Source organism: Cervus canadensis, chromosome 4 (assembly GCF_019320065.1).
Source record: "Cervus canadensis isolate Bull #8, Minnesota chromosome 4, ASM1932006v1, whole genome shotgun sequence".
NCBI classification, from domain to species: Eukaryota; Metazoa; Chordata; class Mammalia; order Artiodactyla; family Cervidae; genus Cervus; species Cervus canadensis.
The window spans coordinates 100340942-100351870 of NC_057389.1; the positions used below are offsets into that span (position 1 = coordinate 100340942).

General features: G+C 40.9%; 1 protein-coding gene across 1 annotated transcript; it reads right to left on the reverse strand.

Annotated features, from left to right (window-relative positions):
- Positions 1-5325: 5325 nt before the first annotated feature.
- LOC122440996 (olfactory receptor 7A17-like) lies at positions 5326-6288 on the reverse strand. Its single transcript, XM_043467632.1, has one exon. The coding sequence runs from the start codon at positions 6250-6252 to the stop codon at positions 5326-5328; it is 927 nt and encodes a 308-aa protein (XP_043323567.1). The 5' UTR covers positions 6253-6288.
- Between the last annotated feature and the right edge of the window lie 4641 nt (positions 6289-10929).

Sequence of the window (10929 nt, forward strand, 5' to 3'; positions counted from 1 at the left end):
TTGGTCTGGACAGAAAGGGTGTGTTTCCCTATTGATTCTCTGTTCTCAGGAGACCAGGTAATAAAGCCAGAAGGACTAAATTTGTATTAATATTTCTCTATTAACTCTCTTGTCCTCCAGCTATCTAAATCTCCCAGCACTTTAACCCAATCCTGAGCTTAAGTTTTCTCTAGCCTCTGAGACTCAGGTAACTGTCGTGACTATGTCTCTTGGTTCAATAAAGCATTGACCTATGGTGGGGACATAGCTCAGGAAATCCTTAGAAAAGCTTTTTTCCCTCTTTCTGAGAGGGACAAGTGTGTCCCTTTAATGTAAAACATTGTAGTGCACTCCATGACTTCCTGACCCTTTTGCTATTTAGGAATTCCATATTATATCTGAAGTTAAGAGCTACCAGTTAGCCCTTAATTTAAAAAGGTTTGTAAGTTGTGAGATATATTTAGATATTGCCAAACACCATAACCTACCTCAACACATTACAGAGATTTAATTTTTAGAGAAGCTTCTTCTGTGAGGTGGTACTACTACAACTCCATCCTCCATTTCAGGAATGAGGTTCAGAGGAATTTCACATTCTGCTAAAAATCACAAACTTGTTTTGGGATGGAGTCTTGACTGGAATTTTATCAGGATGTTTCCAGTTCTCAAACTCTGGTTCATGGTTCCCAGTCAGAGAACTGGGTTTTGATCCTGGAGATATGTGGCAATGTCAAAGAGGATGCAGCTAAACACCCACAATATCCTGGACAGGACTCAACACAGATAATTGTCCTGCAAAAATGTTAGCAGTTAGAAGGTGATAAACACCCTTTAAACCAGCGCTGCTCCAAGTTTCTAGCTTCCCAGGTGGCTCAACGATTAAGAACCTGTCTATCCATGCAGGGGATGCAGATTCAATCCCTGAGTTAGGAAGATCCCCTGGAGAAGGAAATGGTAACCCACTCTAGAATTCTGGCCTGGGAAATCTGGACAGAGGAGTCTGGAGGGCTACAGTCTGTGAAGTCTCAAAGAGTCGTACATGACTGAGCGACTGAGCACACACACAGCTCCAAGTGTGTTGTGCACACACATCACTGAGGGTCCTAATTCAGCTGCAGTTTCCAGCTAAGCAGCTGTGCAGTGGGCCCAAGGGCCCTGCATGTCCAACTGCTGCCGGGGTGTGATGCTGCACGTCCTGGTCTGTGGGCACACTTTGAGTAACAAGGCTCTGACTGTGAGTCAGTCATAGGTGAGTTTAGGTGCTCTGCACCAAAAGAAAATCTACTTTTGTCTGTAATTTTGAAAGCAAAAGTTTGACTCCCTGCAGAGGTTGTAATAAAATCTGTTTTTGATTCTTCATATATAGATTCTTGTTGTTGTTTATTCAGTCCCTAAGTCATGTCTAACTCTTTGCCACCCCATGAGCTGCAGCAGGCCAGGCTTCCCTGTCCTTCACTCTCTCCCAGAGTTTGCTCTTGAATTATATCAAATCACATACAACAAGAAAATAGTTTATAATAATAGGCAGAATAAATGCCTCAAAAATATGTCCACATCCTGATCCTAAGAACTTTTTATATGCATCCATAAAGGCAAATTATTGCAGAAGTTAATAGAAGTAGTCTTGTTCAGGTTTCAGAGGCTGTAACAGGCCTTTGACTGAAATACAGACCCTGAAGGGAGCTACATGCCAAACTGCTGACCAACAGAAAGCTGTGTGTGCTCCATCATGTCCGACTTTGCCACCCAATGGATGGTAGCCCACCGGGCTCCTCTGTCCATGGGATTTTCCAGGCAAGAATACTGGAGTGGATTGCCATTTCCTCCACCAGGGGATCTTCCTGACCTGGGGATTGAACCTGCAACTCCTGCATTGGCAGGTGGGTTCTTTATCGCTGAGCCACTTGGGAAGCCCCATGAATTACCTTGGTTTGTATAAAGTCATTACAATGGACTTCTGAGTGTGGAGGAAAGAGGAAGAAAAATTGGAGTCAGAGATTTGAGGATGCTACACTGCTGGCTTTGAAGTTGAGGAAGGACCATGAGACAAGGAATGGAGGTGCCTCCAGAAAGTAATCTAGGAAGGCAAGACCTTCTTCCCTGGAGTGTCCACATGGATCCCAGATCTCCCAGACATCTTATATGCAGCTCAATAAATGAGTTTTGACTTCTGACTTCTAGAACTTCACCTGTAAATGCAGGCACAAAGTTTATAATTAGAGACATAGCTCAACAACAAGTGGAGGAGCACAGAGAGAAATGCATTTTTAGTTAAGATAGAAGCAAGGCAGAGATGCACAGCTGGAGAGAAAGGGTGTGGGCATCCCCCCAGTGAGGAGGAGCACAGTCAAGTGTCAGTTAAGTGATTTATATGGGTCAGTTCTCTCTGGTCTTTATTTACCTTCAGCCAATTATTTGGCCCCTTTTTCCACCCTGACCTACCCTGGGATTCTCCCTTGGGTGCACCCGCACCCCTCAGCCAAGATGGATCTCGAAGTGAAGGCTTCTGGGAGGAGCAAGACTCTTTATGGCCTGGCGTCATCCCCTGAGTTTTGACCCCCAAATAACGTTCTGAGCATGTGCAGTGTCTCCCTTGTCCTAAAAGCAGGGGTGGGGAAAGGGGGAGGGGGGAGTGGAGCTCCCTTAATCCTTTGCTTTGTCCTCACCATGTCTATACATTAAGGTGTTTACAAGAGGTGAATACTGGCTATTTACCCTGTTTCTGTTGTCACTTCCATTTCAGAGGTCCAACAAGAGGCTGATTGTAAATGCCTTGAACTGGAGCCCACCTGTCTCTTGTCTCAGGAAATGCAAAGAGGAGGCCAGTTGTAAATGTTTAACCTGGAGCCCATCTATGTCCTGCCTCACTTTGACCCTCTGTGGTCTAACTAGTACTGTTAAGGTGCTGTTGAAATAATGTATTAGCAAAAGAGTGATGACATATACTAAAATACGGTTATTAATTTCAAGTTTCATTATAATGTCTGCTTTCACCTAATTTCTTTCCCTTTTCACCTATCCTCATGTCTTGGCTTCATGCAGAAATGCTACTCTTCAAGGACCATTCTCTTCTTGACTTTGTGTAACAATATGTAGATCCTAAACCATTGTCTTATTCTTTAACTACATATGGATATTGTTGCTTGGTTATGAAATTATTTTCTTGAGTGGTCATTAGCTTACAATATTTCCAAAACTCCCTTAAAATCCCCTCTCTATCTTTAACCCTCTAGTGATATTTCTAAACTATTTAATTATCCTACTCTATCCCTAACAAGTGCTCAATTGAGAGAATAAATACATAAATAACACACACATGTACATACTTCATAATTTTGAATGTCTTCTTTTGACTACACAAGTACTTTTATAGTTTCAGATTTTCTCACAGCATCCTTCTTCACAAATTATGCTAATTTTTTTCATATTACCTTTAGAAGTAAGGAGGAATTCCATAGAAGGGCTGGGGAATTCCATTTGTAAAAAATACCTAAGAAAACAGTAAAATTATCATATGCCTTCTCAAGTTGTATACAAGTGGAAGCAGGCAGTACATACTCTAAACTGTTATATGACTTTCTAAATTCTTCCACTGGTACAGTTTAAATGAGTACAGTTTACTGCTTGTAATTTTGCTTTAATAAATTTATTAGAATTTTAAAAATGTAATGTCCATGCCAAGGTAGGATCTGGAGCAAATATAGCTGAGTCAGAGCTGACTGGGATGGGAGATATCTCTTCCAACTGACAAAAATTAAGGTTTCATATGTGTGTATTAAGGTAGTCAAATTAAGGTAATTCACATTTAAGAAATTTATTTCCCCTTGCAGATTAGAAGCTTAACCTCAACATATGAAAGTCGTTCAGTGACAGATTCAAGACAGAAGAACAGTACAACTACACACAACATCACGGATGAGCCTTTGAAATACAAGGTGGAGATTCATGCCTGACTAGAGACTCATGAGAAGCTCTGCAGAGATCAGAACAACCTCACACTGTTCCATCTCGTTTGAAAAGAGAGATGCTATATTAAACAATTTTATTTTAGGCAAGTTTGTATGCAGCAATAACTAAATGACGAAATAATCAAACTGGATGAAACTGAGAGCTATAACAATAAACTGATTCTATATATTCCAAGGAACTTGTTCTGATAGTTGAAGATAACATTCATAATCACTCAGTTGTCCAAGTTTGTTTCATATAGCTCCAGGGGGGTCCCTTTGATGCCCCATGGCGAGGTTGGAAGGACGTGGATATTTGCACAACACCTACATCCCCAAATCACATACCTGAAGAGAATCTGAGTTTTCTATGTGTCATCCTTTAATAATGAGGATGATACTTAATGGATATTATTGATACTGTTCATTCTCTGCCCCCATTGAGGTCTGACAAAATTATGAATAGATGGAGATATTTTATTAAGAGAAATGGAAAGAATAATAATTACTGAAAGCACTGGAAATTTCTAATCAGGAATAAAAAATAATTAAAAAAAATATCCCACCAGTCCTTCAACTTAAAGAATGTACCTTTCAAACAGATACTCATAGTCCATATTTTAATGAATCTATGAATCATCTGAAAAACATAGATTTTTGAAAAGTAATAAATGCATGACTTTGATATTTTGCTTCATCTTATATACAGTGAAGTCTAAGTTCATATTGTATCAGCCTATTTTTTCATATGTGTCTTTCAGTGTAGATTTCACTTGGAAACATGTAGTATATTATCAGTATTTGCCAGTAATGATGGAAGACACAGTGGACACCAGCTCTATAAGACAGCAAGATCCTAATTAGTAGAAAAATATGCTATGACCAGTGATAACAACCAGTAATTTAAAACTTGTATTATCAAGAAGAGTAGTTAGAACAGGAATATGCACAGAATGATGTTGAGAAAAATTAAAACTACATTCTCAGTTTTCCCCTGTTATAAACTTATTGATAGTTGTGAATGCCAAAAGTAGGGATCTTCCCCCCTAGGGATTGAATAATTCATAACTCTTCTTTTAGTTAAGCAAAAGACAACAATGCTCACTCTAGCCTTACTATTTCATCTGAGGAGAAATTATTCTTAAGAGATCCATGTAGCACCTTGAGATAAATGGGAATTTCCAATGTTTCATATCCAAGACTGGAAATTTGGGAGAGTAGGAAACTTAAAAAGGAGAAATGTTGGATATCAGACATCACAGAGCATAAAAGCGAGTTACATAAATTGTATAAAGTTGAAATCAAAATAAAAATTTCAAGAAAAATAGAAGAGGCATCCTCTATTTCCACAATCTGACCAAACAATGGCAACACTGGGCTCAATGTTTGAGCTCTGCTACTACAGGTACTTCTTAAGATCTATGACAATAGGACCTTTTAAAATCACCTTTCCAAAGAGTTTCCTCAGACCCTTCTTTAAGTCTTTATTCCTCAGACTGTAGATGAAGGGGTTCAGCATGGGTGTGACCACAGTGTACATCACCGAGGCTGTTGCACTTGAGTGTGAGCTGTGAGTACCCGCCAAGCTAAGATAAACACCTAAGCCTGTACAATAAAATATCGAGACAACTAAGAGGTGTGATGCACAGCTGGAAAATGCTTTATACTTCCCCTGAGCAGATGAGATTTTATGTATGGAGGACACTATCTTAGAGTAAGAGTAAACGATACATATAAGGGAACCACCAGCCAGAAACACAGCTTTAAAATACATCTCCAAATTGTTGAGAAAGGTGTCAGAACAGGCAAGTTGGATCATCTGATTGAGTTCACAGAAAAAATGGGGAATTTCTAAGACTGTACAGAAGGACAGTCTCCACATCATTAAACTTTCTAACAAGGAGTTCAGGACGCTGATGACCCAGGACAGCAGCACCATCAGTGCACAGAGCCGGGGGCTCATGATGACCATGTAGTGCAGGGGGTGGCAGATGGCCACAAAGCGGTCATAGGCCATCACGGTCAGGAGGAAGACGTCCAGTCCTATAAAGAGCGTGAAAAACTGCATCTGAATAATGCAGCCTTCGTAGGTTATAACTTTACTCAGTGTCCAAATGTTCTTCAGCATCTTTGGGATGGTGGTGGAGGTAAGGCAGATGTCTACAAAGGACAGGTTGGAGAGAAAGAAGTACATGGGGGTGTGGAGGTGGGAGTCTGAGCTGACGGCCAGGATGATGAGCAGGTTTCCAAACACAGTGATCAGGTACATGGAGAGGAAAAGCCCAAATATGAGGGGCTGCAGTTCAGGTGACTCTGAAAACCCCATAAGAAGAAATTCTGAGCTTCCTGTTTGGTTCCTTGCTGTTACACGGTGGGTATGATTACCAGGAAACAGGTAAATATCGTGACTGATTTCATACAAACTGGCATTATTCACATTTTTTAAATGGGACCATATGTATTTTGTCATGAAGAAGTTAATTTCAGTATTTTGTTCATGGATTTGAATCTTTTTAGGGATTTACCTGTGCCATCTCTAATTAGCAGGTTTTTCCTCAAGATGTCATGTATTCAAGTTTTTAATGAGAAACTCTTTCACGTATTTGAGGAATTTGTCTTGAATTGAGACAAAGACTAGGTACTGTACATGCAATAAATGCAGAGTTCTGAAAAACAAAAATTCCAAGATCCAGTTATGGAGAAGAGAAGCAAATAAAAAACAATAGGAAGTGTGTCCAATGGTTATTGATGCTACGAAGATAAAGCAGATATAATAGACAGAGTCAGGGAAAGGTGCTATTTTTAATTACATGTTCAGGAAGAAACTTCGAACAAGGTGATATTTGAGCAGATTACAAGGAGGAGAGAGCCAGTGACGTGAGCATAACTGGGAAAGTGTGTACCTGGCAAGGGAAGAGCCAGTGCAAGGGCCTGGAAAGTGCTCATGTAAGATGGTTCAGTCCAGAAAAGGAAGTCATTCTAATGAGGGACATGAGCAGGAGAGTGAGAGAAGAGAGATGGTGTCAGAAGATGTAGAAAAAGGAGAGGGCCTTCCTGCTACTGCTGAAGCTTCAAGACACGGAGTCCCCTTATCAATGTTATGTACTTTCAGAACTTATGAAATTCAATTTTAGAAGACTATATGAAACAAAACTGATACATCCAAAACCAGTCTCTATATATGTATACACACATATATGTTAGTTATAATTTAATATCAGTGTGGGTCATGTTGCAGTGAAATGGGAAAAAAGGGGAGTGAGTTTTTCCTGTCCCTTTCCTAAGAATCAAGCCGATATGGAGAACAGTGAGCAGGCCTGAACATCCTTTAGTTCTTATTTCAACTGTTCCTAATCTGTAGTCTTTAACTGAGTTTGCTTTTCTGCCCCCAAAGTCTGCAGGAACTACATTTTGCATCTTTTATCCTTTTCTGCTGTTGTTGTTCAGTCGCTGAGTCATGTCATACTCTCTGCGACCACATGGACAGCAGCACTCCAGGCTTCCCGTCTAACGCTAACTCTAACCCTGACTATCCTTTGACTCTATGCTAAATACATCCTTTATCTAGTGCTTACCTTTACAGCACTCTCCCCCTTTTGATTCTTTTTACATATCAGAAAGAAGGTCATAGAGTCCCCTGACTGCCAGACTCAATTACTAGGTTACTGATGCCAGCCTATGACTGTTTTTGAAACAATACAAGAGGAAGAAGACAAGATCCTTGCACATTTGTTCCTCATCACCAACCCCTGACTGTGAGCCTTCATCTTATGTAAGCCCCTATGATCTCAGTGAGGGAGCAGTGAGCAGTGGCATGAAGCAAGATCTAAATTCCCTGCCCAGGAATTGAACCTGGGTATCCCGGATGAGAACCAGGAATCCTAGCCACTGTTCACTAAAAAATATAATCACAGCCTGAAAGTAGAGAGTTATTTTATTTGGTGGGAATGTTAAGGACTCAGAGCCAGGGAGATAGAATCTCAGTAACTCTGAGAAAACTGCTCCAAGGAGGCAGGAGTGGAAGTCAGGCTATATACAAGTTTGCAACAAAGGGAGCAGGCATTCTGAACATCAAAGATCAGGTATCAAGTCAAAGAATTTCCCATTTTATGCATGAGAAAATGCAAGCCTCTGGGCTCACTGAATTCATTCCTTTCATGTGCACCTCAGCTATCTGGTGCCAATCCTATTTCCTTGTTCACCTTGCTTCTTGCATTCCCCCTGCTCCTCAGCAATCAACTTGCTGTTGGTGGCATCTGCTGGATCATAGATTGGGGAGATCACAATCACATTTGGAGGCCAGAAATCAATGATGGCTGTGACATGTCTTGTTTATTGATATGGCAGGAGACATTTTCATTTCTCACCACCAAAGCAGCAAGGGTTATAGGCTAGAGGCTGCTTTTCTCTGGATTTTTGCTCCCACTGAAAAATGTGTTTATCAGAGAGGCAGAAACCATAAATGTAGGTACAAAGTTTATTATTAGAGACACAGAACAACCCGTGGGAGCGCACATAGAGTAATGGTTTGTTTAGTTGAGGTAGAAGCAAGGCAGAGATGCACACCCAGAGAGAAAGAGTGTGGGTGTCCCCCCAGTGAGAGGGTTAAACACTTATACAAGCCAGTTCTTCTGGGTCTTCATTTTCCTTCAGGCCAATTACCTGCTTTCTTTTTCCACACCTGACCTACCCTGGGTCCCTCACTTGGGGTGCAGGTTCACACACCCCCTCAGCCAAGATAGATTTTGAAGTTAAGGCTTCTGGGAGGAAGAGGACTCATTATGGTCTTGCATTATCCTTTGACTTGTGACCCACAAGGAGCCCTTCTGAGCATGTGTAGTGTCTCCCTTGTCCCAAAAAGAGGGAGGAACAGAAATCCCTTCATCCTCTACTCAGACCGAGTTCCGTCTCCCTTTGTCCTTGCCATGGTTACTTCCCTGAGATGTTTACAAGAGACAAAGACTGCCTATTTCTGTTGTTACTTTCATTTTGGAGGGCAAACAGGAGGCTGGTTATAAATTCCTCAACGGGAGGTCACCCATCTCTTGTCTCAGGACATGTAAACAGGGGGCTAGCTGTAAACATCTAACCTGGGTCCCTTCTGTCTCTTACATCCCCTAGACTCTTCATGGAGAGAGGTACAGTTCTTGAGGCATTAGCCTGCTCTGTTCCCCCCTCTGCCAGCTGAGAATTAAAGCCACCTTTCTATTTCCTCCAAACTCTGTCTCCGTATATTTTATTCAGCTTTGGTGAGCAGAGAAAGCCAAGATTTGGCCTGCAAAAGCCACTAATTCACTTGTGGATTAGCAAAATCTTGGGAATAAAATTAGATGAGAGAAAATCTTTTAAAATATTGAGAGAAAGTAGTACCTGAATTATCACTTCCTCTTACACAAAGACCTGTGTGTGTGCACACGCTCAGTCTCTCAGTCATGTCTGACTCTTTGCGACCCCATGGACTGTAGCCCACCAGGCTCCTCTGTCCATGGGATTCTCCAGACAAGAGCACTGGAGTGGGTTGCCATTCCCCTCTCCAGAGGATCTTCTCCCCCCAGGAAACAAACCCAGGTCGCCTGTATTGCAGGAAGATTTTTTTACTGGCTCAGCCACCTGGGAAGCTCCATTAACAGAGACAGAAGGATTCAAATACCCATATGGAAGACAAGGTGATTTTCATCAAATGTAAAGATTGCCTTAACACAGAGTTATTTTGGTGCAACTTTTAGAAATAAATCTAATCACCAGAGAAGAAAAGAAACAATGAGGAACAGTAGATATGGAAAGTAGTTGGATATATGCAAAGAGTGATTTAATAACACCAAGTATGCAAAAGAGGGGCTTCCTAGATGTCTCAGCGGTATAGAATCTGCTTGCCAATGCAGGTGATTCAAGAGGCAGGGGTTCAATTTTGCAAATACTTATATATATATATACATATTGATGCTTTTGAACTGTGGTGTTGGAGAAGACTCTCGAGAGTCCCTTGACCTGCAAAGAGAACAAACCAGTCCATCCTAAAGGAGATCAGTCCTGAATATTCATTGGAAGGACTGATGCTGAAGCTGAAGCACCAATACTTTGGCCACCTGATTCGAAGAACTGACTCATTGGAAAAGACCCTGATGCAGGGAAAGATTGAAGGCAGGAGGAGAAGGTGACAACAGAGGATGAGCTGGTTGAACGGCATCACTGACTTGATGGACATGAGTTTGAGCAAGCTCCGGGAGTTGGTGATGGACAGGGAAGCCTGGCAGGCTGCAGTCTACAGGGTCACAAAGAGTTGGACAGGACTGAGTGACTAAACCGAATTGATTATAGATAGATAGATAGATATATACATACATACAATAACTAAATGTTAAAGAAAAAATCGATTAAAAATTCCAATTATTTGAGGATACAAACAAAAAAAGAAATAGGAAAAAAAATTGAATTTGCTATAAAAGCAAAGAACTTAAGCAAGTAGAAAAACAGTCAAATAGAGAATGTAACTAGCAAAGTATTCTACAAATATATTCAGTCTTACAGGTAGAAAAATGATTGCAAACTAAGCCCGTTAACATTCTCATTTTCACACAATATTTTTTTTATTTGAATATTAACTCGAGATATTGTGAAATGCTTGTGTCACGAAAGCTATTTTAAGGTAACGTTTGCCTGCATTCCTTGGATAGGGTCTTAAAAAAAAAAAAAAAAAACTGTACTTACGTCACTGCACATGCCTCCACAACACTCTTATCCTCTCTTTCAATTAGTTGCAAATATTCTTGGACATGTTTTACTTTAACTGGAATAATTTACACCTCCCATTTCCTCTTCTAATTGAATTTCCATGTCCACTATTGGGGCTTACCAGGTGTCTCAGATGGTAAAGAATTTGCCTGCCAATTCAGGAGACACAGGAGACAAGAGTTCCATCCCTGGGTCAGGAAGATTCCCCTGAAGAAGAAAATGGCAACCCACTTCAGTATTCTTGCCTGGAGAATTCCATGGACTGAGGAGT

What these genes read in the sequence shown, in the direction of transcription:
- LOC122440996 (XM_043467632.1), bottom strand. Translation starts at nt 6,252, where the DNA reads ATGGGGTTTTCAGAGTCACCTGAACTGCAGCCCCTCATATTTGGGCTT.